Source organism: Antennarius striatus, chromosome 1 (assembly GCF_040054535.1).
Source record: "Antennarius striatus isolate MH-2024 chromosome 1, ASM4005453v1, whole genome shotgun sequence".
NCBI classification, from domain to species: Eukaryota; Metazoa; Chordata; class Actinopteri; order Lophiiformes; family Antennariidae; genus Antennarius; species Antennarius striatus.
In genome coordinates, this window is record NC_090776.1 from 1593406 (window position 1) to 1621223 (window position 27818).

General features: G+C 49.6%; 1 protein-coding gene and 1 long non-coding RNA gene across 10 annotated transcripts; one reads left to right on the forward strand and one right to left on the reverse strand.

Moving 5' to 3' along the window:
* LOC137592133 (C-myc promoter-binding protein-like) lies at nucleotides 1-27571 on the forward strand. 9 transcript variants are annotated; one of them, XM_068310081.1, is made up of 35 exons: nucleotides 1-198; nucleotides 5818-6148; nucleotides 6238-6484; nucleotides 6565-6634; nucleotides 7360-7529; nucleotides 7956-8233; nucleotides 8745-8811; nucleotides 9360-9418; nucleotides 9519-9663; nucleotides 9735-9910; nucleotides 10144-10244; nucleotides 10325-10540; nucleotides 11378-11523; nucleotides 11651-11689; nucleotides 14682-14815; nucleotides 14921-15053; nucleotides 15139-15345; nucleotides 15451-15579; nucleotides 15992-16133; nucleotides 16220-16345; nucleotides 16583-16666; nucleotides 18209-18328; nucleotides 18410-18553; nucleotides 18623-19686; nucleotides 19880-20069; nucleotides 20157-20260; nucleotides 20358-20533; nucleotides 20602-20769; nucleotides 21513-21693; nucleotides 21789-22043; nucleotides 22779-22896; nucleotides 24029-24055; nucleotides 25165-25327; nucleotides 25458-25522; nucleotides 25896-27571. In XM_068310081.1, the coding sequence occupies exons 2-35, from the start codon at nucleotides 5838-5840 to the stop codon at nucleotides 26030-26032; spliced, it is 5892 nt and encodes a 1963-aa protein (XP_068166182.1). In that variant the 5' UTR covers nucleotides 1-198; nucleotides 5818-5837; the 3' UTR covers nucleotides 26033-27571. The 9 variants fall into 9 exon arrangements, with proteins under 9 accessions (XP_068166182.1, XP_068166161.1, XP_068166190.1 ...); XM_068310060.1 differs by having other exon boundaries at nucleotides 18410-19686; XM_068310089.1 differs by lacking the exon at nucleotides 24029-24055.
* LOC137592171 (uncharacterized) lies at nucleotides 11537-12820 on the reverse strand. The gene is made up of 3 exons (XR_011034997.1): nucleotides 12528-12820; nucleotides 12091-12220; nucleotides 11537-11652 (listed from the first exon to the last, which is right to left on the reverse strand). It is a non-coding gene; the product is annotated as an uncharacterized lncRNA (long non-coding RNA).
* Nucleotides 27572-27818: the final 247 nt, after the last annotated feature.

Genomic DNA, 27818 nt, shown 5'->3' on the forward strand with positions numbered 1-27818 from the left:
GGAGCGGCCAGCCGGTTCACCCCAGTGACGGACGGAGGCTCGCGCTCACACTGCAGACGCTCGGACTGCTGACGGCGGACGCACGCGCGGGTCATCGCTCCCCTTTTGCTTCCGGCGGCGGCGAGATGAAACGGCGGCGGTAGACGACACGCGGGGCGAAGTTTGCGCGCGCGGGGAGCGCCTTGACGTCCAGGAGTGGTGAGAGGATTCAGAGCTCCACCGGCCGGTAATCCGGTTAGCTTCCCGCGTTAGCATGGTAGTCCCGGACGGGGTCGCGTGCCACAGGTTGGTTTTTTTTGGGGGGGGGGGGGGCTGACGTCACCGGCGCGATGCAGACCGGTGCGGCGTCCGCAGACCGTTGCCCCGGTAACGGTGTAGCCAGGCTCAGGCCGGTGTCAGCTGACAGACTGGATGAGGTTGCGGGTTCGCATCCCGTCCAATCAGCACACCTGACTGATGGGCGTGGGATTTTCATTTGTCACGTGTGTTGCCATAGCGACTGGTGGATTAAAAAGAAGACAATTTTTAATAATCAATCATTAGATTGATGAGAGTTTTTTATCGTTTTGCCAAAAACGCTAATGCTAGGCTAGAAGAGTCAAATGTTTACGGCTGCTAGGCGACACCACCAGCTGTTCTGTGATGTTATTGGCTGTCGTGTGGCGTTAAATGCAAACGAAAGGAGAATTGAGTGACAGAAGGGGATGGATGGATGAATGATGGATGAATGATGGATGGATGATGGATGGATGATCGATGGATCCAGTCAGACAGAACCGTTGGCGGTGGTGGTGGCCGATGGCGTGTCTTTCTGAGGGTTTTCTCCTCCAGACTTCCTGTCTGCGGCGTTTTGTGGCGTCGGTTGGACGGATGGATGGACGGACGGATGCGTCGGTCTAAAAACACGCGTGACAGAAATACTTTGAAGCCGGTGATTTAGAAACCTCAGCTCCCCATTCCAGAGGTTGTCATGAGTGGGCGTCGCTGTGATTGGACGGAGGCTGCGTGAGCCTCGCTGTGATTGGATGAGAGCTGTGTGAGCCCTGCTGTGATTGGACTTCAGCTATTCCCCGCCCCTTAACTCCAGTCACATTTAAGACCCACTGTCCACCTATAGTTGACACCAAACGCCCCTTCCCAGCATGCCTTGGGGCAGTGGGTTTCATTGGAGCTGATTCATTCCTGTCAGATGGAGAACGCTCCCGACGGCGTCATGAATATTTATGAAGTGTGATCTGATTGGTCAGCCTGACGATTGATTCTCCACTTCCTGTTTGTTCATGTTCCACTGAGGAACCCGACCCGAGGCGGGGTGAACCCGTGGAGACGACCCTTAGCACACATGACCTCACGACGGCATCTGGATCGAATGAGGCAGTAAAACAAAGGCCACGCCCGGCTCCGCCCACATGTGTCACATATTCAGTTTATCAGTTAGTCTGACCTGGTTGTCATGGACACCGATTGGATGGAGTAGGTGGGTGTACCAGGGTCTAAAAGAGTGTAGTAGGGTCTAAAAGAGTGTAGTAGGGTCTAAAAGAGTGTAGTAGGGTCTAAAAGAGTGTAGCAGATTGTAGCTGGGTGTAGCACGGTGTAGGTGGGTGTAACAGGTGTGTAACAGGGTGTAGCTGGGTGTAATAGGGTGTAACTTGGTGTAACAGGGTGTAACAAGGTGTAGCTGGGTGTAACAGGGTGTAACTTGGTGTAACAGGGTGTAACTTGGTGTAACAGGGTGTAACAAGGTGTAGCTGGGTGTATCAGGGTGTAACTTTGTGTAACAGGGTGTAACAGAGTGTAACTTGGTGTAACAGGGTGTAACAAGGTGTAACAGAGTGTAACTTGGTGTAACAGGGTGTAACAAGGTGTAACAGAGTGTAACTTGGTGTAACAGGGAGTAGCTCGGTGTAACAGGGTGTAGCTCAGTGTAACAGGGTGTAACAGGGCGTAGCAGGGCCTTGACAGATTTCTTTTCACCAATGTTCACTATTTCTAACGTTTCCGGGCGTGAACCGGGTGTGAACTGGGTCTCCTCTCAGTCATGTTTTTCCGTTGGGGATCGTCACCTGACGAGTCCGATCGCTCGGTGAGTCGGGTTCGGTTTGACGGATCCAGGTTGACCTCAAACCCTCTGGACTTCACCCCCCCCAACGGGCGGTTCCTGCCCGGCGTCACATGACCCAGTTTGAGTAGCGGCCCCAACCCAAACCCCGTTCTGGGCTAACTGGAACCAGATGTTTGGCCCGCGAGGCTTCCTCCTGGGCCGTGTTTATGTTCTCCAGCGCATTCCTTCACCTCCTCCTCCTCCTCCTACTCCTCCTCCTCCCCCACACCTCCGGGTGAAGCTGGAACTCGGATCTGGGCGTCGGAGAGTCCTCCTGGTGGGGAGTTCGGCCCGGTCCCGATCCAGTGAAGTCGGAACAGCTGGAAGCCATTTCTCCTGTCATGCCGACTCAAACAATCCCCGGGTTGGAAGCCAGCTGGACGCCCTGTTTGACTCCGCCCTGAGCGACTTGGAGCTGGGGGGCCTCAAAGCTCCGGCTCCAGAACCTTCCTGAGGTCGGGTTTACGGTTTCTGGGTCGGCTGCAGATCTTCTTCTTTCCAGCTTCACCTTCTGGACAGTTTGGACCTGAGAACCTGTGAGGGTTCTGGTCCCTTTGGTTCTACGGTGAAACCCGACCCGCGTCTTTCTGGGTCAGTAGGGCAGTGAGCGACCGTCATGCTAACACGCTAACACGTGTTCAAATGGAGAACATGTCATTGGCTGTTCTGTCAGGCCTCTGTAGAGGAATGTGACCCCTGGGGCAGTAGGGTGGGGGCTCGTGTTGGAACATACCCCCACTCCAAAGCCCACCGGCGTCCGTCTCACCTGTCAGCCCGTCCAGACATGTGATCACACACATGTGACACGTGTCAACCAGGAATGTGTGTGTGTGTGTGTGTGTGTGTGTGTGTGTGTGTGTGCGTGTGCGTGTGCGTGTGCGTGTGTGTGTGTGTGTGTGTGTGTGTGCGTGCGCGTGCGTGTGTGTGTGTGTGTGTGTGTGTGTGTGTGTGTGTGTGTGTGTGTGTGTGTGTGTGTGCTGATCTTCCTCATGGTGTTCAGTTCGGGTTTCTTCTGTCGCTCAGACGGAGTCAGAAAAGAAATCCTGTTGGGTCGTCGGTTTAATCTGTTCCATCTTCAAGTTGTGATCCTTTAGTAAACAGTCGTGAAACACGAACACGTGTCACGCGTGTTCATGTCACACCAGTACCGGTCTGTGGGTATCAGTCGGTCTGTGGGTATCAGTCGGTCTGTGGGTATCAGTCGGTCTGTGGGTATCAGTCGGTCTAGGGGTATCAGTCGGTCTGTGGGTATCAGTCGGTCTGTGGGTATCAGTCGGTCTAGGGGTATCAGTCGGTCTGTGGGTATCAGTCGGTCTGTGGGTATCAGTCGGTCTAGGGGTATCAGTCGGTCTAGGGGTATCAGTCGGTCTGTGGGTATCAGTCGGTCTAGGGGTATCAGTCGGTCTAGGGGTATCAGTCGGTCTGTGGGTATCAGTCTGTCTGTGGGTATCAGTCGGTCTGTGGGTATCAGTCGGTCTGTGGGTATCAGTCGGTCTGTGGGTATCAGTCGGTCTAGGGGTATCAGTCGGTCTAGGGGTATCAGTCGGTCTGTGGGTATCAGTCTGTCTGTGGGTATCAGTCGGTCTGTGGGTATCAGTCGGTCTGTGGGTATCAGTCGGTCTAGGGGTATCAGTCGGTCTGTGGGTATCAGTCGGTCTAGGGGTATCAGTCGGTCTCGGGTCACACAGAAAGAATCCAGAACTTCCATTATTTCTGTTTTCTTTCTTGATTTTGATCTGATGTCTCTGGTGGAATTTAGGGTTAGGGGGTGGGGCTAGGGTTAAGTTTAGGGTTAGAGTTGGGGTTAAATTCAGGGGTGGGTTTAGGGTTAGAGTAAGGGTTAGGGGGAACGTTAAGTTTAAGTGTAGTGTTAGAGTTAAGTTTAGGCGTGGCGTTACAGTTAAGTTTAGGGTTAGGGTTAAGTTTAGGAGTGGGGTTAAATGTAGGGGTAGGTTTAGGGTTAATTTTAGGGTTAGGGTTTAGGGTAGGGGTAGGGCTAGCGTTAAGTTTAGAGTTATTGCTGGGGTAGGGGTAGGGTTGTGGTTAAGTTTAAGGGTAGGGGTAAGGTTACTCTTAGGGGTAGGGTTAGGATTGGGGGTAGTTTTAGAGAGAAGTTTAGGGGTAGGGTTAGGGTTAAGTTTAGGGGTAGGGTTAGGGTTAAGTTTAGGGTTAGGGTTAAGTTTAGGGGTAGGGTTAGGGTTAAGTTTAGGGTTAGGGTTAGGGTTAAGTTTAGGGGTAGGGTTGGGGAGAGGTTTAGGGGTAGAGGTGGGGGTAAGGGTAGGGTTAGGGTTAGGGGTATGGTTAGGGTTAGAACATACCCAGATCTTCTCCAGCGCTCACGTCCATCTTGGGGTCCAGAAAGCTCCGCCCACGAACAACAGCCTGCCGGACGGGTTTGAATCCTGTCTGCTCCACAAGCTCCTACGGGTCGGGGTCACATATGAGGTCGATACCAAACACATGAAAACACGCAAACAAGCGACGCCACCGTCACCTGAAACGAACTCCGTCTCCCCAAAGAGGACGTCTGGAGGACGAAACAGCCTTCAGACGGAGACGAACGCCGCCGATGAAGCGATGAAGAAGAGGAGTCGAACCCAGCATCAGGAAGTGGACTAAAGTGGTCGTCCGTATGGTACAGAGTTCGGTTGACCTCCCCCCAGTCCCTCCCCGTCCCTGGGGGGCGTTGTAGGCCTAAGTGCAGGACGTCTGTTCGATAAAACATTTCAGACCTGGAAACACAGGAAGCGTTTTAAGTCTTCTGTCGAGGGGACACACTGGGATAGACGCTAAAGCTAAACCTTTAGCTAGTTTAGCATTAGCGCACCAGCTGGACTGTAAATTGCTTCCTGATTGCTTCCGGTGGCGGCGAGATGAAACGGGGGTGAACCGGCTGCCCGCTGCCCTGACACCTGATTGTTTTCTCCTCTCTCTTTTTTTTGTCTGACCTTTTGACCCCACCTTACAAAGATTTATGACCCTGATGAGAACCACAGGACCCCGACTGGTGGGCCCCCGCCCCCTGTCCGGCTCCGTAAAACTTTACAACCTGTAAACACATGCAGGTCCTTCCAGGTGAAGCTGGATTTCATGGACCTGTACCAGTTTGGGTTTATTAGGATAGTCGAGTAATCACTGATTATTTTATTGATTAGTCGACTAATCAGATTAAACGTAAACTGAACGTAAAACATCAAACTTGGTTGATTTTTTGGGTTTTTTCTTTCCTTAATTTGTCTTTGGCATCAAACGTAGCAACGATGAGGTTGGCCCCGTAACTAAGGAGTTATTATAACAGAAAACACATGAACATGTGCGCTAAGGGCGGCTAATCGATCAAATTGTCCTCTAGCGTTTACAGCTGTACCCGTAAGTAGTGATTTAGCTCTCTGTTTATGTTAATATTAGCGACTAACTAAGCAGTTAGCTGCTAGTGGAAGTGGAAGCTGCAGCAGTATTGAGACAAAAACAAAGATTTAAGAAAAAAAAAGCTAAAGCGTCGAGTATTAAATTAGTTATCTGTGATTTTAATCAACGTAATTTTGACAAATCGGCTAATCGTGGCTAGTTGACCAATCGCAACGAGTTGAATAATCGTGATGAGGTGACTAATCGTGACGAGGCGACTAATCGTGATGAGGCGACTAATCGTGACGAGTTGACTACTCATGGCAGCCGTTGGACCGTCTGAGTGTGTCTGTCGGCGCCCCCTGCAGGCCGCCGGTGGGTATGGGACATGATGGAGGACAAAGCCCCTCGTGTCGCCGACTACTTCGTGGTGGCCGGCCTGACGGACCCATCCAAGCCGTTGGACCAGGAGATCCACTTTGATGACGTCTGCCACCAGACGGCCAAACCCAAGGCCCCCGTCACCGACGTGACGGTGGTGATCCGCTCCATGGGGGAGGACGTGCCGCCGGGGTACGTGTGCATCGAGGAAACGCCCACCGGACACTCGGCCGATCTGAACAACGGCGGCCTTATGGCGCCACAGATCTTCCTCTGCTACCGGCGGGGTCGCGACAAGCCGCCGCTCACTGACCTGGGGTAAGTACTTCCTGTTTCCTGTCATGGATGAAACCGAAGGGTCGGCACCGAATCGCCTTGATTCTGATTGGCTGCCTTGCCGCTCACAGCGTCCTGTACGAGTGGAAGGAGCGTCTGAAGCCCGGCTGCCACCTGATCCAGACCACGCCCACGGGCCGGCCCGCCAACATCAGCGGAAACTCCTCCCAACGCATCTACGTCACGTACCGCCGCGCCCCCGAGAGTCAGCCGCACGCCGCTCTGGCCGTCACCGACGTCTGCGTCATCATCCCCGGCAAAGGAGAGGCTCCGCCCCACACCTTCTGCAAGGTGGAGAAGAACCTCAACAGCAGCATGGTGAGAGGGGCGGGGTGTGGAGGGGGGGCGGGGCTTAAAGGTGATGATTCTGACGTCTCGCCGTTGGTTATCGTTCCCAGTGGGGCTCGTCCGTCTTCCTGTGCTACAAGAAGTCGGTGGCCAAAACCAACGCCATCGCCTACAAAGCAGGTGAGCCCACCCCCTTCCCAGCATGCATTTCTCACAGGTTGTGATGCTGATGCAGAAGACACCTGATGCTAACTGTGGGAGTAAACACATCACCTCCTGTTCAGGCGCGTTGCGGAGGTGGAGCTAAGTGGTTTCTATGTAATTAATGCTAACATGAGCCTTTAAATGATGCTAATTCTAGCTTAGAGCGACTCGGCGACCCCTCCTCTTCCTCGCCAAGGCTTCTGATGAGTCAGCTCCCAGAAATGTTGAGCTTCAATATTTCATCGCAGAAAAAAACCCCTGAAGTCTGGAACATCTGCCTTCACTTAAACGCTAAACGTCTGATCCGGTTTGGGGTCTTTCTCTTTTTTTTTTGGTGGATGAATGGTTTTCATTTCGCTGTGAAATGCTAAGAATGTGCAGAGTTAGCGCGGAGAAGTGAAAATATGGCCCCTAAGCTAACATGTTCATTCATAAGGTCATGTTAATGAATCTTCACATGACATGCTGCTAACGTAGCTAACAGACACGTCAGCTAGCTTAGCGCCACACGCACTTACAGTCTTGCGCGTGGTTTAATCCTCCATCCTGATAGGTGGAAAACCTTTAAAACTTGAGATTTGATTAAATCTAGTTTTTTGTCTGTAGGCGATGCTAATAGCCTTCAGCTAGCCGTAGCATGGAGCTAGCTTCCGATGACCCATAAACGTGATCACCAGACGTTTATTTGTCCTCTCTGACAGGTTTGTTCAGCCGCTATCCGGAGGAAGACTACGAGTCCTTCCCCCTGCCGGAGTCCGTCCCCCTTTTCTGCCTCCCCATGGGCGCCACCATCGAGTGCTGGCCCGCCAACACCAAGTACTCGCTGCCCGTCTTCTCCACCTTCGTCCTCACCGGCGCCTCCGGAGAGAAGGTACGTGATTGAAGATGCTACGATAGCAAAAGAAAATGCTTCGGAATGTCGCGAAATCCTTTGTTTTCCGAGCAAAAACTGTGGGGAAAAAAAGCTAGCGTGAGAGTATCGCCATGGCAACGTAAAACTAGCTTTTTACATTTTTTTATTTTTTGTTTGCTGAGTCATCACTTACACGCGCGTTACCGCAGCGTCGCGTTTATAAATATTTTAACGCGAATTCAGCTCCACATTCAAGTGTGAAAAGCCGGGCGTATGAATCACAAGTAGGGTTGTTGCTATGGAAACGATGCACCGCCGCATGGCGCGGACTGACAATGCGAAGTTTGACCCGGTGTTGGGGTTTGAACTCGGGCGTTACCGTGGCAACAGAGTTGAGACACAAATAAAGTTTGAACTGCAGTGACCTTTGGCTTCCTGTTCCAGGTCTACGGTGCTGCCATTCAGTTCTACGAGACGTACCCCCCCGAGTGTTTGACGGACCGCCAGAGGTCCCAGCTGGGGCTCTTGGTCCCAGGTCCGCTCAAAGCATCCCCCGTCGCCACGGCAACGGCCTCCAGCGGCGGCGCCGCCACGCGCTCCATCTACACCAACAAGTGCATCTGTCTGCTCTCCCATTGGCCGTTCTTCGACGCCTTTAGGAAGTTCCTAACGTTCCTCTACCGCTACTCCATCTCAGGCCCCCACGCCCTCCCCATCGAGAAGTAAGATCACCACGCCGTCCGCAGAAAATAGTCCCGCAGCTGGTGACCAATGACACAGGAAATACGATTCCATCTGAAAGCCTTTAAAAAATGGTAAAGAACGAGATGCGGTCTCACTGGTGTCGTATCCATCCGCCAACACGTGGTAAAGAACGAGATCCGGTCTCGCTGGTGTTGTATCCATCCGCCAACACGTGGTAAAGAACGAGATGCGGTCTCGCTGGTGTTGTATCCATCCGCCAACACGTGGTAAAGAACGAGATGCGGTCTCGCTGGTGTTGTATCCATCCGCCAACACGTGGTAAAGAACGAGATGCGGTCTCACTGGTGTTGTATCCATCCGCCAACTAGCGGTGGTGTCCTGAGGTTCTTCTGTACGTGACGAATGACCAGCAAACAGGAAGTTTCTCGGTGTTGGGGGGTTCTTTATTGTCCCATGTGGGAGGGGCTCTGACGTCTCTTCTGTCTGGTGTTTCCTCATCTTCCTCTTCCTCCTCCTCCTCTTCCTCAGGCACATCTCCCACTTCATGCATAAAGTTCCCTTCCCCTCCTCCCAGAGGCCTCGCATCCTGGTGCAGGTAAGAAACCCGACGCTTAAGGTGTTAGCATTAGCTGTGTGAGGTGTTAGCGTTAGTTGTGTGAGGTGTTAGCATTAGCTGTGTGAGGTGTTAGCGTTAGCTGTGAGAGGTGTTAGCGTTAGCTGTGAGAGGTGTTAGCATTAGCTGTGTGAGGTGTTAGCGTTAGCTGTGTGAGGTGTTAGCATTAGCTGTGTGAGGTGTTAGCGTTAGCTGTGAGAGGTGTTAGCGTTAGCTGTGTGAGGTGTTAGCATTAGCTGTTTGAGGGGTTAGCGTTAGCCATGTGAGATGTTAGCATTAGCTGTGTGAGGTGTTAGCGTTAGTTGTGTGAGGTGTTAGCGTTAGCTGTGTGAGGTGTTAGCATTAGCTGTTTGAGGGGTTAGCGTTAGCCATGTGAGATGTTAGCATTAGCTGTGTGAGGTGTTAGCGTTAGCTGTGTGAGGTGTTAGCGTTAGCTGTGTGAGGGGTTAGCGTTAGCTGTGTGAGATGTTAGCGTTAGCTGTGTGAGGGGTTAGCATTGTGAGTTTTTAAATGTTAGCGTCTCCCTGCAGCTCTCGCCTCACGACAGCCTGATGCTGAGTCAGCCCGTCTCGTCTCCATTACCTCTCAGGTAAAAGCAGCGAGACTCCGCCCACATCTGCTAGTTTGATTCCAGTGGGAATGGGGGGGGGGCTCTTCATGGATTAACCCACGTTGGGGTCTTTTTGCAGTGGGGGCTGTTTCTCCACGCTGCTCCAGAACCTGGGGCCGGAGAACGCCGTCACCCTGCTGGTGTTCGCCGTCACCGAACACAAGATCCTGATCCACTCCCTACGCCCGGCGGTGCTGACCAGCGTCACCGAGGCGCTGGTGTCTGTGAGTCCCCGCCCACTGAGGTGGCACGCTGCTGCCCACGGCGACCTCACCCGTTCCTCCTCCCCCCTCAGATGATCTTCCCGTTCCACTGGCCCTGCCCCTACATCCCTCTGTGCCCGCTGGCGTTGGCCGACGTCTTGAGCGCCCCCTGTCCGTTCATCGTGGGCGTGGACTCGCGATACTTTGACCTGTACGACCCCCCGCCGGACGTGAGCTGCGTGGACCTGGACACCAACACCATCTTCCAGTGAGTAACCCTCCCCTCTGAGGGGGGGCGCTAGTGAGTCCTAGAAACCGGCGCATCGTTAGCGCCGCGGCAGCTTGTGTAGCATCACCTCTCCACCTACGCTGATGACTCCGTTTAATTCCAGTCAGTAGAGTTTAGCTCCTTTCTGGCCTCAAGATGGCGGCATGGTAGGAGGGGCCAGTCCCAGCCCCTCCCACCCACCTTGAAGCTCACTGATGGTTCTTCTTTTGCAGGACCGAAGAGAAGCGAGCGCTAACGTGGAAGATCCTCCCGAAGAAAGCCTGTAAAAACCTCATGAACGCACTGAGTCACCTCCACCAGCAGCTGGTCGACGGTGAGTGCGGCGGTGACTTCCTGTTTGCGTTGCTTCCGGTACGTCGCGTGAAACCCGGTGGTCCTCCCTCCCGTCTTCAGGTCAGTACCGACCCGACGGGCTCCTGGAGCCCAGCGTGAGCGACGCTTCGGAGCTGAGCTGCGGGAAGAGCCTCCACGCGCTGGAGCTGGAGATCCAGGAGGCCTTCCTGCGCTTCATGGCCGCCATCCTCAAAGGCTACCGCTCCTTCCTGCGACCCATCACCCAGGCGCCGTCCGAGAAGGCCACGGACGCCAGCTCGCTGTTCGACCTGCAAGGTACCTGAGCGGTGTCGTCCTCACCGGATACGCGCGGATGAAGGTTGTCGTTGGTGTTGTAGTTCCACCCCCTGCAGCTAGGGGACAGCGTCATATCCTGCACATGTTCATTAGTGGTTCTATAAACTGGAAACGATTCATCTACCATAGTACAGATGTTTTAAATCTGTAATATATATAATATTGTATATTATAATATTACATATAATATAATAATAATGTATATAATAATAATGTATTTTTTGTTATTTTATTTTAATATTATTATTATTATTTTATTATTATTTCATTATTATCCAGTTTTGTTATTCTGTGTAGGTAACATTGGTCTCCTGTGTCACTGATCCATCCTGATTCCATCCTGACCATCTTTTTGTGGACACTTTCAACCCTTTTTAAATCCTTGTTTAAACTTTTTGCCGTCCTTTTCGTTATTTCTCATTTTTAATTCATTTATTCCATAACGTCACCCTACAGCCGCGTAAAAGATGTGTTGATGGTCTACAGCCAATCAGGACAAAGAACACGATGCACTGTAAAAAAATAAAACACAAAAAAAAACAGAATGCGAAATTGCACAAAAAAAATCTGCAGAAGTTGAACCATGAGTGTATATGTAGACGAGGTTGTGGTCTGGTATCCATAGCAACTCCATTACTTCTGTGCTGCTTTCCTCATCTGTGTACGACCTCTAAACGTCCTTCACCCTTAAACGCCCCAGAAGGTGTTAAACGGACTCTCTGTGCCAGTGTCCTGGCTGCTAACCCGTCCATCTGGACTCCAGTAAATGAATTAAAATAAAAGTCGAGGCGTCTGACTTCCTGCCGTCTCCACCAGGGTTCCTGAAGAGTCGGGACCGCTCCCACCAGAAGTTCTACTCCCTGATGACGAAGACCCAGATGTTCATCCGCTTCATCGAGGAATGCTCCTTCGTCAGCGACAAAGACGCCAGCCTAGCGTTTTTCGATGACTGCGTGGACAAAGTAAGATTTTCCTCCCTGTGCTTCTTCTCTCCTGTTCTTCTTCTCGTCTTTAACCGAACCTCCTTCCATCCTTTCTTCTCGTCTTCTTCTGTGGTTTCTCTCTCTTTCGGCCTCCGTTTGCGAGCAGCTCTACAACTCAGAGCGAAGCGCAGACAAAGGAGGGAAGGTGAGTCCGCATGAGTGACTGTAACAGTAATCATAGGAGGCAGACACATCCTTATACCTGTTACACAAATGGCGTAGGAGGCAGACACACATTGTTATACCTGTTACACAAATGGCATAGGAGGCAGACACACTTTGTTATACCTGTTACACAAATGGCGTAGGAGGCAGACACACATTGTTATACCTGTTACACAAATGGCGTAGGAGGCAGACACACATTGTTATACCTGTTACACAAATGGCATAGGAGGCAGACACACTTTGTTATACCTGTTACACAAATGGCGTAGGAGGCAGACACACATTGTTATACCTGTTACACAAATGGCATAGGAGGCAGACACACATTGTTATACCTGTTACACAAATGGCGTAGGAGGCAGACACACATTGTTATACCTGTTACACAAATGGCGTAGGAAGCAGGCACAGATCTTGATTCCTGTTACGCCATGGATATACGTAGCCGAAGGCGCCATCCGGTAGAGAAGGGTTGATGTCCAGGATGGGATGTACGGCATAGTTTGCGCTGAAATGAAAACGTTTAAATTGAAAAAGTGAAACATCCCAGAATTCTCCTCTCTTTAATGTTTGATGCAAGATTTGTGAAATAAAATTGTGTTATACATTTAAAAATGTTTCTGGAGCGACAGATAATACCACAATGATGATGATGATGATGATGATGATGCAATGCATTTTGGGAGAAGAGTTCTACTGTTACTTTTTCCAATAAGCCACAGAATCAATCGTTCAGGTTAGCTTGCATTTCTATGACAGCTAAGCTAACGCCGCCGCCCTACAAGCTATGCTAAGCGCTCCGTAGTCTTCCTCACATTTCCGTGTTGATGGATCCTTTCCCTTCATGCAGTCTGCTTCATCTCCTCAGGGGGAGAATCTGAGGAGCTGGGAATGTTTTTCCCATGATCCTCTGGGAGTCGTTTGAGTTGTTTGACCTCCTGCGCTAGCAAGTCGCGTTCTTTATCGCGCCGAAGGTTCGGTTTCACCTAAGTCGTCTAGTTCCTGCAGTTGACACTTTTAAAGGAAACTCAAACAGACGTTCCTGTTCTTGGGTCACATAGAGGAGCTGAATCCAGAGATTGCCTTCCTCTCCTCCTCTTCCTCCCCACCTCAGACCTGAGACGGGCTGCCCTCCTCCCGCCCTGTCGGCTCCACGGGTGATTAACTCCTCTGATTGTCTTTCTGCACCCTGGATTACATTATCTGCTCTGGAGGAGAGAGAATACACACACACACACACACACACACACACACACACACACACACACACACACACACACACACACACACACACACACACACACACAGATAAGGGTAGAACGTATTGCTCCCTGAGGAAAGTCATTCAGTCCAGCAGAGGAACAAGGAAAACACGAACCAATCAGAAACTAATTTAATGAGATCATTAAGAAAAACAAATAAATGTAAATAAAAAACAACTAAATGTCAAAAAACAAAACAAATAAATGTAAATAAAAACAAATAAATGTAAATAAAATCCACAATGTCAACAATCCATCTTTAGCTTTACTGTACAGGTTAGCTACAGTTTAGCATCAAGTGAACAAGTAGTGTGCAGTGACATCGGGAGTTTGTGTGGACAGTCTCACATGTCTAGAGGAAATATGTAGCAGGTAAACAGCTTCGCTTAGCATAAGGACTTAGCTTGAAGACTTTACGCTTTAGTACAACATTTTAGCTTCGCTCAGTTCGCTGTGGAAATAACGCATTTCTTTAGGTTTTTCGGATCCGAACAGTGGATGTAAAACAGTCTTTCTGTGATACCTGTTGCACAAATGGCGCAGGATGCGGACACACTTCATGATACCTTTTAGACAAATGGACACATTGTGATACCTCTTACAGCCTGGCGTAGGAGGCAGACACACGTTGTTATACCTGTCACACAAATGGCACAGGAGGAAGACACACATTGTTATACCTGTCACACAAATGGCACAGGAGGAAGACACACATTGTTATACCTGTCACACAAATGGCACAGGAGGAAGACACACATTGTTATACCTGTCACACAAATGGCACAGGAGGAAGACACACATTGTTATACCTGTCACACAAATGGCACAGGAGGAAGACACACATTGTTATACCTGTCACACAAATGGCATAGGAGGAAGACACACATTGTTATACCTGTCACACAAATGGCACAGGAGGAAGACACACATTGTTATACCTGTCACACAAATGGCACAGGAGGAAGACACACATTGTTATACCTGTCACACAAATGGCACAGGAGGAAGACACACATTGTTATACCTGTCACACAAATGGCGTAGGAAGCAGACACAGTTCTTGATAACTGTTACAGAAATGGCACAGGAGGTGGACATACATAGTTAGCCGTAGATCTTTTTAGTGTGAGGTGAAGGCAGACGGGTCGCCGTGAGATCTCGTCCAGCTGTTTCAGCTGCTATGTTCTGGCCTCGAGCCGTCAGACCAGGAGCTTGAAGCGTTAAATCTGGGCTCTGGAGGTGCCGGTCGGGGATTTTCTCTCTTTACAACATGTGGTCAGCAGATGTTTTGACTGAACACAGAACAGAGGAGTGAGGAGAACTAAAGATGAAGAATGTTTCCACGTTCCCGTCTGTCATGAACGACCTTTCCTGCAGCTGCTCAGCAGACGCTGGGCGTCGCTCCCAGTGATGAAGATCAGCTGAATGAGCGCTGAAGATCAAATGTTTTTGTTCGTCCTTCCTGTTGGAGCTGCAGATGCTGCATGCTAGGCTGGTTCTTCATCATCATCATCACCATCGTCATCAAATAAATACTTCAGCTTGTCGTAAACAAGTCAAGTGAAAGTTGCCCTCCCTCAGTTCTCCTGCTGTCGAGCTATAAGCTGTGTGGTAACCGTGGAAACGTTCAGCCTATCAGAGCGCTAGTTTTGGTTCCACCGCGGCAGACGGAGGTCACATGATCCTGCTGTTTGGTCCGTCCTCCAGGTGGACGGGGACCGACCCGACGAGACCCGCCTCATAGAGATCGACGAATCGCAGCGCAGCGAGCACACAGTGTTCATCACGCCCCCAGAGCTGCTGGCCCCGCCCGAGGGGGAGGAGCCTGTGCTCTGCTACAGGTAAATGCTGGACGAGTGCAGGGATGTCTCCACTGTGTGTCTGTTGTCTCTACTGTGTCTCTACTGTGTGTCTGTTGTCTCTACTGTGTGTCTGTTGTTCTTCAGGTACGACGGTTTCCCCGTCTTGAGTCTCGACCTCTTCGACCCCGTCGAGGGCCTCCGGACTCCGTCGTCCCGCCTCGCCGCCAGACACAGCTGTCCCACAAGCCCCGCCCCCATGTTCAGACGCACCAAACAGGTGAGGACGGCAGGAAGTGTCAAGTGAACAATCGGTTTGCTGATTCGTTAAAGTCTTGGTCTTCCTCGACCTGGGTCGTCTGCAGGAGATCAAGACCGCCCAGAAGATCGCCAAGAGGTACTCGTCCGTCCCGCAGCTGTGGTCCAAGTGTCTCCTGCGCCACTGCTACGGCCTGTGGTTCATCTGCCTGCCGGCGTACGTCCAGGTGTGTCACTCCAAGGTGCGGGTGCTAAGGACCGCCTACGACGTCCTCAGGAACATGCAGGCCAAGAAGCTGCAGCCGCCCGACGAGGTAGGAGGTCCACCGGGGCGGTTCCACCTCCCGTAGAACTTCAGTTCGGTGTCGGGGTCGGGGTTGGGGTCAGGGTCTGAACCAGTGTCCCCCCCGCCCCCCCAGGTCTGCTACCGCGTCCTGATGCAGCTCTGTGGGCAGTACGGCCAGCCGGTGCTGGCGGTCAGGGTCCTGTTCGAGATGAAGAAGGCCGGCGTCCACCCCAACGCCATCACCTACGGGTACTACAACAAGGTGGGTGTCCCGGTCGCCATGACGACCACACCAGTTCTGGGTCTTGTAGTCGTTTTCAGTCACTTCCTGTTTGACCGTGGGCAGGGAACCACTTCCTGTCCAACCAGAGCCTCAAATTATTCTGAGTGATTTTACGAAATAAATAATCTGTAAATTTTCACAAAATTTCATGCAAATTACGACATTTTTTCACGCGATGGACGTCAACAGTTTAATTAGCTTCATTTAGCTCAGCTTAGCAGACATAAGTTGCAGAGGTGTCGTCAGGATAATTGTTTACCCAGGTTGCTTCCTGACAGGCTACTAGCGATTAGCCAGGCAGTTAGCTTCCTTCAGCTAAGATAGCAACTGTTAACCTACTGCTACTGTTAGCCTACTGCTAACGCCCGTCCCCCCGGTCTCCTCTGTCCAGGCTGTCCTGGAGAGCACCTGGCCCTCCACCACCAGGGGGGGCTACTTCCTGTGGATGAAGCTGAGAAACGTCGTTCTGGGCGTGGCCCAGTTCAAACGGGCGCTGCGGCGCCACGCCCACCTCAACCACAGCCCCCTGTCAGGTGATCAGACGTGACCTTATTGATCCTGTTGTCCAATCACGACCCTGACATCAAAGCCCCGACATTAAAGACTCCTTTTTGGACAGACGGCAGCGACTTGGACGCCGTGAGTCACGGCAGCCTCGACAGCTCCGCCGACGCCAACCTGGGCGAGCCGGGCGCTTTCGCCGCCGCCGCCGCCAAAGTCGACCCGGATGACCGGTCCAGCACAGGTACGCCCGGCTAGGCCCCGCCCCCACCGCCCTACACGCAGCCATCTGGTCCTACATCTATTTCTCTTGTCTCTCAGTGACACTTTTTATCCTCCTTCCTCATTTGTCCCGCCCACCCACTGGCTCCGCCTCTTCCTCCTCCGCCTTCCTTTCGTCTCCTCCCATCCGTCTCGTCTCTGGTTTCCGCTCTGATCTGTCCCTAACCCCGCCCTTCACTCTGGCCCCGCCCATGTGCAGCCGGCGGCGGCGTGGGCTCCGGTCCACTGGCAGGCCACGCCCAGTGGGCGGGCTCTGATCCCAGGGACGCCACCCTCCACCCAGGTAAATGTTTCCGCCTCATCCTCTAACTCTGATCATCATCATCATCATCATCATCATCATCATCATCACCTGTATCTCGTTTCGTTTCCATCTCTCTATCATCGTGTCATCACCTCTCTCCTCCTCTTCCTCCTCTTCCTCCTCCTCTTCCTCCTCAGTCTGACGCTGAGTCGTGATTGGGTGTTACGTTTGATTACAGAAATTTTTAATCAGGCAAAAGGCGACTCGGCAGGAGGCGCAGATTGTTGATTATTGCTCGTGAGCTCTGTCGCTCCTCATCAGCTGTCACACATCGCCAGCCCAAAGGGATTCTGGGAAAGAGGAGAAAATAGCGGAAATCCTCTGGAGCGACTCCGTAGGAGGCGTAGAACTCGACTTCCTGTTGTGATTGTAGCTCCTTCCTGCCCCGAGGAGGAGGAGCCTGTTTGAAGACAGTCGTGTCCTCCAACGTCCGTTTAAAACGTTCCCCCGAGTTCTGACGGGTTCTCTAATATTCAGGCTACAATTCAGCTAATATTCACGCTAATATTCACGCTAATATTCTGCTAATATTCTGCTAATATTCTGCTAATATTCACGCTAATATTCTGCTAAAATTAAGCTAATATTCAAGCTAATTTTAAGCTTATATTCAGCTAATATTAAGCTAATATTCCCGCTAATATTAAGCTAATATTCACGCAGCTAATATTCAGCTAATATTCATGCAAATATTCAGCTAATACTCAGCTAATATTCAGCTAATATTCAGATAATACTCAGCTAATACTCAGCAAATACTCAGCTAATATTCAGCTAATATTCACGCTACTATTCAGCTAATATTAAGCTAATATTCAGCTAATTTTAAGCTACTATTCAACTAATATTCAGCTAATATTAAGCTAATATTCACGCTAATATTCAGCTAATATTAAGCTAATATTCAGCTAATATTCACGCTAATATTCAGCTAATATTCAAGCTAATATTCACGCTAATATTAAGCTAATATTAAGGTAATATTCAGCTAATATTAAGCTAATATTCACGCTAATATTAAGCTAACATTCAGCTAATATTCATGCTAATGTTAAACTAATATTCAGCTAAGATTCAGCTAATATTCAGCTAATATTCAGCTAATATTAAGGTAATATTCAGCTAATATTAAGCTAATATTCACGCTAATATTCAGCTAATATTCAGCTAATATTCAGCTAATATTCAGTTAATATTCAGCTAATATTCAGCTAATATTCAGCTAATATTCAGCTAATATTAAGCTAATATCCAGCTAATATTCAGCTAATATTAAGCTAATATTCAGCTAGTATTCACCACAGCGTGAGCCAAACGCTCCGAACCCGAGGAGGAACGTTTTACTCAGTGACGCCGATGCTGAACGAGAGGGAGGAGCGTTCCGCCTCCCTTCCCTTCTGTTGTGTTGCATGTTGTTTTTTAAATGTCAGCAGGGGGCGGGGTTCGGTCCGAGGGGGCGGGGCTCAGTCTGAGGGGGGTGGGGCTCAGTCTGGCGTGGCTCATCTGTCTCTCTGTCCCCAGGCGATCAGTCCGACTTGGGTTATAACTCGCTGTCCAAAGACGAGGTGCGGCGAGGAGACGCCGCCGTGAAAGACTCCGCCCCCGACAAGGACGAGAAGAAGGAGAGCGACTGCAGCTCCCGTCAGTAGTCCCGTCTGGGATCGGCTGGTGATGTCTGTGTGCGTTAACAGAGCAGGAGTCCTCTACCCTCTTGTCTTCTAGTGTCGGAGACGGAGAGCTCCAAGGGGAGTAAAGACTGCCTCCCCCAGCTGGAGGCGGAGCCTCACGGCCCCTTCAGGTCCCGCGGGATCGTCCGGCGTCCTTACGACGACTCGTCCTGCAGACCCAAGAGCTCCGCCAGCGCAGGTGAGAACAGGCCACGCCCCTCAGTTCCTGCTGTAGACGCCGTGAGCCTCAACTTCCTCTTCCTGTCAGGACACGTCGCCGGCCTCCTCTTCACTTCCTCCCTGGACGACATCGGCGAGGTCCAGACCAACGCTTTGCTCCGGCGACACAAGAGCGCCCTGGAGGAGGTCGTGGGTGGCGGCCCGGCCTGTGATTGGCCGGTTATGAGCTGCGACATGGCGGGCAGCGGCGGCAGCGGCGCCACTGTCCGGGGCCTCGCCATGAGCCGAGGGGACCCCGACCCCGAGGAGATCGCCGGCCTCCTGGGGGCGGACGTCAAAATTCTCTCCAATCAGAAAAATCGAGGTTGTTCATTGGCTCTCAGTGGGGTGGGGGGCGTGGCCGCTAGCGCACGCGGGAGAGAGGAGGAAGAGGAAGCGCATGAGGACTCGAGCGATGACGACAGAAGTCCCACGGAGGCCATCTTTGATTTGGAGGATCTGGATTTGGACACGCCCCCCAGGAAGTCACCGAAGAAGCCGATTGGTCGAAGCTGTAGCTGCGGCGGCGAGGCGCCCCGGGGGGCCGTGAAGCGCACCGGCATCAAGACGGGGTATGACCCCCTGTCCCTGCTGGCGGCGCAGTCTCAGGACAGCGGGGGTCGCTACCCCCCCGAGGGCGAGGAGGCGGTTACCCCCGGCGACCGGCGCCACCTGGCGAGGGAGATCGAGCTCTACATGAACCACATGGGCAGCCCCCTCAGCAGCCGCGCCCCCAGCCTGGACCTGCTCCGCCCCTCCTCCGTCTCCGCCCCCCGTAGGGCCAGCCTCCCCCACAGCTCCCCCCACAGGACGCCGGGGGTACCGCGCTCCCGCTCCTTCCAACCGCCGTCGCCCTCCGGCGCCGCCTCGCGCCGCCGCCTGTGGTCGTCGCCGCCGTCCTGTCGCAGCGCCACGCCCAGCCCCCGCCGGGACACGCCCGGCCGGGCGAGCCTGGCCACGCCCTCGCCCTCCTCCTCCTCCTTCGCCCTGGACGCGCTGCTGACGCCCAAGCTGGACGTGTTCAAGACCAGCGTGGTGTCCGCCGGGAGGGGCGTGGCCGAGACGGCGAGCCGCTGGTACTCCCGCCTCGCCACCTACGCCACGCCCACTAAGGTAGGACGAGGCGGCGTGTGTGTGTGTGTGTGTGTGTGTGTGTGTGTGTGTGTGTGTGTGTGTGTGTGTGTGTGTGTGCGTGCGTGCGTGCGTGCGTGCGTGCGTGTGTGTGGGTGTGACCTATTGGTCAGTGTCTTGAGACACTTCCTGTTTCCTGTGTCTGACCACGCCCCCCTCCGCCCCTCCCCCCCAGGACGCCGACCGCCTCAGCGTCTCCTCCCTCGGCGCGGACGGCCCCTCCCTGATGGACGAGGAGGATTCTGGGAGCTCGGCGGCCTCGCCGCAGAGGAACCGCCCCGGTGGGGGGGCCGGCAGGAGCCCCAGACGGCGGCTGGACACCCCCACGTCCGGCGCCGCCCCCAGACCCACCACCCTGCTCCCAGGTGAGAGGAACCGCCCACCTCCCTTAGTGATGGACAAAACGAACGCCCATCAGTTTGATGTTGTATTTTTCTCCGCCCCCCCCCCAGGTCGCGTCCTGTCGCCCCCCGGCTTCCCCCCCCCGGACAAGTCGGACGCCGGCTCGTCCCGCTACACCAGCAACACCAGCATCTTCAGCAACTACGCCATGGAGGTAGGAGCCCCTCCCTCTTCTTCTGTGGTGTTAAACCGTAGTCGGGGGGCGGAGTCTACTCCACCCCCCCACCCTGAACCCGACTGCCCCCCCCCAGCTGCTGATCTCCAGCTGCTCTCGCTGTAAGACGTGCGACTGTCTGGTTTACGACGAGGAGATCATGGCGGGCTGGACGGCGGACGACTCCAACCTGAACACCTGCTGCCCCTCCTGCGGGAACGCCTTCCTGCCCTTCCTCAGCGTGGAGATCAGAGACCTGCGAGGACCCGGCAGGTCGGCCTGGAGAACGCCTGTCCGTAATGTTACTGTCGGTGTTCTCTAACTCTCCTCCGTCTGCTCAGACTCTTCCTGAAGGGGGGGCCGTCGGTGGACGAGACGCTGACCTCGTCTTACTCCGCCTCCACGGGCTTCGACACGGGGACCTCCACTCTGTCCACGCCCGGCCCCCCCACCGCCTTCTCCCCGCCCTCCCCTCTGATGTCACTCCAGGAACGCTCAGGGATTGGACGGTGTGTTGATTATTTACCACCTAAACCAGAAATGGAAAGGGTTACCTTCAACTCGTTTGTGTCCTAACTGGTAAAAATAGTTACTAGTCAGTAGTTAGTAGTTACTAGTTAGTAGTTACCGGTTAGTAACAAGTTAGGAGTTGCTAGTTAGCAGTTACTAGTTACTGGTCAGTAGATAGTAGTTACTAGTTAGTTGTGACTATTTAGTAGTTAATAGTAGTTACTAATTAATAGTTGTTGCCAGTTAATACTAGTTAATAGTCACTAGTTAGTAGTTGCTAATCAGTAGTTATTAGTTAGTAGTTACTAGTTAGTAGTTACTCGTTAGTAGTTACTTGTCAGTAGTTACTAGTCATTAGTTACTAGTTAGTTGTTACTAGTTAGTAGTTACTACTTAATAGTTGTTGCCAGTTAATACTTACTAGTTAATAGTCACCAGTTAGTAGTTAGTAGTCAGTAGTTAGTAGTTACTAGTTAGTAGTTACTAGTTAGTAGTTACTAGTCAGTAGTTAGTAGTTATCGGTTAGTAACAAGTTAGTAGTTTGTATTTAGTAGTCACTAGTCAGTAGTTAGTAGTTTACAGGTAGTATTTACTAGTTAGTATCTAATAAGTAGTTATTATTTAATAGTTACTAGTAAGTAGTTAATAGTTACCAGGTAGTAGTTAGCAGTTAGTAACTAGTTAGTAGTTACTAGTTAGTACTTACCAGTTGGTAGTTACCAATTCCTTCTCGTCCTCTCAGGACTCGATCTGACAGGACTCCAGGCATCAACATTCCCACCGACTGCCACCAGGGGGCGGCGTCGCCCGGAGCGCCCATGGCGCGCAGCGTCAGCGCCTTCGGGCCGCTGGAGGAGGCGTCGCTGATGGACCGCGCCGTCCCGACGTCGGGCAGCCTCCCCAGCCGCCTCAACGAAGCCAGGGTTGGTCTAAACAGTTAGCGTGTTTAGCATCGAGGCTAACTGATGCTTTAAAAAGGAGTCGTCTCATTTTGGAGACTAAAACTCTTCCCGCCCAGGACCCCCTGAGTATGGAGTGGAGGCTCCACAACCCGGAGCCGGTGACCGTCCCCTACCTGAGCCCCCTGGTGCTGTGGAAGGAGCTGGAGAGCCTCCTGGAGAACGAGGGCGACCCGGTGATCAGGGAGGCCGACATGGTGGATCACCACCCCATCATCTACTGGAACCTGGTCTGGTACTTCAGACGCATGGACCTGCCCAGCAACCTGCCCGGACTCATCCTCACCTCGGAGCACTGCAACCGCGACTCGCAGGTGACACGCCCACAGGGACACGCCCACAGCTTCTCCTCCTCTGATTGGTTGTTTTATGAGCATTACGAGATGAAAAGTAAAAACTTTGGAGTTACCCACTAAAATTTTTGTTTTCAAATTTTTTACTTTTTAAAAAACATACTTTTAATTATTTTATATTATTTTTTAATTTTATTATTATTATTATTTTATATTATATTTAATGTTGTTTTTTTATTATTTATATTCTATTTTATATTCTATTATTTTTTATATATATTATTTATAATTTTATAAAAATGTTATAAATTTATTTTTATCTATTTTATTTTTTCCATTATTTTTTTAAAACAGGAAGTCCAGTTTTATTTGTTTTATTATTCCAGCTGTTTGATCTGTAGATCAGCTGTTCTGAACTTCCTGTTCCTGGCAGACGTTAAATGACAAGTAAACTAGATATTTAAAAAAATAAAATAAAATATGAATAAAGAGAATGAAAATGTATAAATAATATATAATATAATCTAAATTTAATTCTATTTAATATAAATCTATTACTTAAAGTAATAGTAATGTGCGATGGCCTGGCGACTCACCCAGGGTGTACCCTACCTCTAGCCTGTGGCCAGCTGGGGTCGGTCCAGGATTACGATCATCTCATCTTCAATTTCTTTGACTTACTTATGTTTATAACTTCCAATCAAACGTTTGTTTACGAGCTGGAGTAAATATTGATCCGTGATCGACGCTCTTCAGGTTCCACGTCACTGGATGTCGGAGGACAGCAAACACGTGTTGATCCAGATCCTGTGGGACAACCTGAAGCTGCACCAGGACCCGGTCCAGCCGCTATACATCCTGTGGAACACCTTCAGTGAGTCCCGCCGCCCCCCTAATCATCCGTCCTCCGGAACCCAATCAGTGATCAATAGGGATCACAAGAAGTAATCAATCATCAGCTCACAGTTGAGTTCCGTTACCGTGGTAACTCCTGAGGCCTGTACCACAAAGCTGGATTACGGCTTAGCCAGATAACTTCAGGCTTAACCCTGGCTTTTCAGTACCATAAAGGTGGCTGACTTTCTATCGGGCTACGTTGTCGCGGTAACCTATGCTGAACACCTAACCTGCTCCGGAGCAGGATAAGTTCAGGTAAACAGATAAAATGTCATTAATCAATGATTTGTTTCAGTAAATGATTGATTGATTGATTGATTGATTGATTGATTGATTGATTGATTGATTGATTGATTGATTGATTGATTGATTGATTGATAGGTACTTTTATGTATTCTGTTGGCGATGCTGAAAACCTGTGAAGAACACAGTACGTAGAGCTGTTCATAAAGTCACGGGGCTACGATCACATGTCATAACCAAACATGTGGTTCACACACACATGTATGAACACACACATGTTACTGTAGTCAGATACACAAGTGCAGTCATAGTGGGGCAGTAATGTTATAATGACACTAACTTCCTCATTGACGCAGTCGGCCATGTTTTCCCAGAGATCCTTGCTCCGTTTGGCAGCTGTTTGCCTGGATTATTGATTTGTATTGATCGTATTATTGATTATTATCGTTTGCTCCTCCGTTGTGAAATATGCGTCTCGGGCCGGTTTGTTGCACGTTTGTGATTGGTCGCATGCAGCAAACTCCGCCCTTTTTATGTGAGCGCGCACAGATCTAGAGTGGACAAGTCTGGATTGAATTAGAGAGTTGATAGCCGGCTTTATGGTACCGAAAATCTGGAGGGTGGATGTCTGGGTAAGTGAAGCCAGATAAGGAAGAGGAAGCCTGACTAGGTTAATCCAGCTTTATGGGACAGGACTCTGGGCTCAGAGGGACCACGTCACACCTGTGGCTCTGTTAGCAGCAGGTATGAACGGGTGAACCTGTAATCAATCACATGATCACCCCCCAGGAGCTAAACTGATTATCTATTGGAGGATTTGGCGGCTAACCTCAATGCTAACAGCTGTGTGTGCTTCTGTCTTGCAGGGCGTAATTGTACTCTGTTGTTTGCCAGTGAGTGTCGCCTCCTCACGAGCGCTGTTGTTGTTGTTGTCGTTGTCGTTGTTGTTGTCGTCGTTGTTGTTGTTGTTGTTGTTGTTGTCTTTGTTGTCGTTGTTGTTGTCGTTGTTGTTGTTGTTGTCGTTGTTGTTGTTGTTGTTGTCGTGTTGCATTCGGGTGTCGTCTGTGAAAATCAGCCTCGTGGTTTCATGTTTGCCGTGAACGTCGTGTCTCCACGCAGCTCTGCTGCGTTTGAAAACATCTCTGCTGTCGTACTCAAAGGGATGGGTACCCAACGATGACATCATCATCAGCTGACAGGCTCCGCCCAGACGATGATGATGATTGGTTGATATTAACTCGTAAAAATTAAGCTTAGAATCACCGGCGACAGGAAGAATTCACTGCTGCTCTCTACCGGACCTGAAGATTCCACTTGTCCTTTTTATAGTGGACAAATATTCAACTAGTTAGTAGTACCAGGTGGTAGTTACAAGCTAGTGGTTACTAGTCACTAGTTAGTTGTTACTAGTTACTACTTACTAGTTTGTCACAAGTTAGTAGTTTCTAGTTACTAGTTAATATTTACCAGTTAATGTTAGTAGTTACTAGTTAGTAGTTACTAGTTAGTGGTTACCAGGTAGTAGTTACCAGTTTGTAGTTAATACTTAACCAGTTGGTGGTTACCGGTTGTTAATTACTAATTAGCACTTAGCAGGTAGTAGTTACTAGTAAGTAGTTACTAGTAATAGTTACTAGTTAATAGTTATCAGGTAGTAGTTACCAGTTAGTAGTTCATACTTACCAATTGATAGTTACTAGTTAGCACTTACCAGGTAGCAGGTACTAGTTAGTAGTTACTAATTAGTAGTGACTAGTTAATGGTTAATATTTATTAGTTAGTCATTACTAGTTAATAGTTACTAGTTAGTAACACAGTAGTTAGTAGTTACTAGCCAGCACTTACCAGTTAATAGTTGGCAGTCCTGTTCAGTTTTATTCTAGGTACCCAGTCGTGTGTAGTTCCCTGTTGTGTGTGTGTGTGCGTGCGTGCGTGCGTGCGTGTGTGTGTGAGGCTCTACTCGACCCCGTGTGTGATAAACGTGTGTGTGTGTGTCCCTTAGACGTGGGCTACGCCCCCTCCCGCCCCGTCTCGGAGGCGGAGTCTCCGTTCAGCGACGACCTCCTGCAGGGCGTGGTCAGGAGCATCCAGAGGAACGACGTCAGCCGGCCGTTAGCCCAGCTGCTGCAGCTGCAGGGTCACACACTGGGGGTCAAGAGGCAAAGGTCAGAGCTAAGGGCACATACTGTATGCTGTATATTTACTGCATATATAAATATATGTACAGTATATATATACTGTTTATAAAGTACTGTGTATGAAGTGAAAGCAGCTGGTGTTTTTCTTCCTCCTCAGGAGTTTGTACCGGGACATCCTCTTCCTCTCTCTGGTGGCTCTGGGAAAAGACAACATAGATATTGGTGAGTCAGAGGTGATTGATTATTGATCACTGATCAGTGTGTGACGAAGACATCAGCATCCAGCAACTCTAGAGATTTAAGTCTCTAGAAAATCATGGTCTTTTTAAAGAGCGTTGAAATCTGTTGTAGACAGAGTTCATTACTAAAATACAATAAATAAATAAATAAGATTAGAAATAAATAATAATAATAACAATAATAATAATAAACAATAAATAATTAAGAATAAATAAATAAGAATAAATAAAACCAAGATATCAGGCTTAAAGACACCAAAACGTCTAAAATTGAAGAGAGCAGTCTCCTGACACCCTGTCTGTACTAAAGCCATCCTCCTCTTCCTCCTCTTCCTCCTCTTCCTCCTCTTCCTCAGACGCCTTCGACCGGGAATACAAGCTGGCCTACGACCGCCTGACCCCGCCCCTGGTGAAACTGACCCACAACTGTGACCGCCCCCCCAGCACGGGGGTGATGGAGTGCCGCAGGACGTTCGGAGAGCCTTATCTGTGACCCCACCCCTCACTACCACCTTCATCACCTTCATCACCCCCCCAGGAACAACCACTCATGCGATGCTTTCAAGGAGATCAGGACGGCTGGAGACTGAATGTTCTTTACTGTAACGCTTCACATGTTGGGGTGTCGCGACCCCCCGCGTCGCGACCCCCAAAACTAGACCCGTAACGGTCTTCATCTCAGCGACGAAGACGAGGACGATGAAGAGGAGGACGCATCGGTACTCGGATGGATTCTGTAAACATCCTGTGAAAATTAGGAATGTAAATACGTTTTAGGGTTTTTAAGCGTTTCTACAGAAAACATGACGTCAGCAATACTTCAACATGAACTCTATTTATACAGATGAGTTTTATTTATTGTCACGTCTTCTTCTGTGGTGTTTGTTCCCGCTGTCGCCGGCGTGTCTCAGATTTTTTTTTTTGGTTTCTGTACTTTAAAAAAAAAACAGAAAAATTTAAATTTAAGCGATTAATAGATTTCAAAAATTTTATTAATTATCAGTACAATTATTTTCTTTTTACGGTATTTTTTTAATGAAATATTTCAGCTGTAGCCTACATTTCAAGTATTTTTTTTTTTAAAGTCCGGCGTTACTTTAATGTTTGTTTACACAAATCTTTAACATCTTAAATACGATGGAGACGCTGTTGAAGAGTTTTAAGGTTAACGATACCAAATAAGCACTTTTCCTGTCACTTTACGCTCTCGGACACCTGAAGGCGACGACTTTGTGGTTTCTGGAGAACTTTAATGGAGTTAACTGGAATCTCATCCTGTTCATTTAGTGTAAACCTGCTGAAATGCAGTGGACAAAAAATAATAAATACGCATCGTTTAAAGTAAAAATCTCATCACAAATTTCTTTCTCTTATAACCTGTGAAGGTCAGAAATGGAACAGGCGTTAATGTGGGTCAATCTGGCGCCGTACGGTGGCCCAGAAGGACAAACCGGACCCTGGATATCCTGGATGGAGGTTGGCCTGCAGTTTGCAGTGTCACCACTAGATGTCAGTAATCCCTGAAGGTGTGTCCTGTGATGTCATCACCATGAAGGGAAAAGATCATGAACCTGTTCAGAACGTGACGTTATACCAGGAGTGTTTTCATACTGACGCGTGTTTGTTTGTTTGTTTGTTTGTTTGTTTGTTTGTTTGTTTGTTCTGGACACAACAAAATGTCTCAAATAATACAAGCTTTGTTTATTTACTGAAAAAAAAGATGTTCTAATGTTCTAAAAGAGATTAAAGCAAAGAGTGGTTTTGGTTTCCTGCTGTCATAAACAAACAAACAAACAAACAAACAAACAAACAGTGTTTACCAGGAGCTCAGTAAATAAAATCAAATAAATAATATTTGAGTCTATTGGACTGAAAGGAACAGAGGACTTTAGAAAACTGCTCCAGTCCTCAGGAGGACAAAGAAGGAATGTATAACTAGAAAAATATAACCATAAAAATGTATAGAAATAATGTAATTATATGTAATAACAAGATAATTGTATTGTATACATAATTTAATAAAATAACAATTATATATGCTAAGATAATGTGTTCATTAAGTGGGTCAATGATACAGGAAGTCCTCGACATACAAACATGATTGGTTCCGAGTGTTTGTTCATAAGTTAAATTGTTTTTAAGTCGTTTTTTTAATTATATTTCTATCCTTCTATTTGAGGTCACGTAAAGGTCATTACTACTCTACTAAAGTAATGTCATTACTACTGTAATTACTAAAGTATTAGGGTTGACTAGTTAAGGTCAGGTTAGGTTTAGGG

What these genes read in the sequence shown, in the direction of transcription:
- LOC137592133 (XM_068310060.1), top strand. Translation starts at nt 5,838, where the DNA reads ATGATGGAGGACAAAGCCCCTCGTGTCGCCGACTACTTCGTGGTGGCC. An exon ending in GACCTGCGAGGACCCGGCAG is followed by an intron (nt 20,534 to 20,601) that starts GTCGGCCTGGAG and finishes CCGTCTGCTCAG; the next exon opens with ACTCTTCCTGAAGGGGGGGC. An exon ending in CTGGGGGTCAAGAGGCAAAG is followed by an intron (nt 25,328 to 25,457) that starts GTCAGAGCTAAG and finishes CTTCCTCCTCAG; the next exon opens with GAGTTTGTACCGGGACATCC.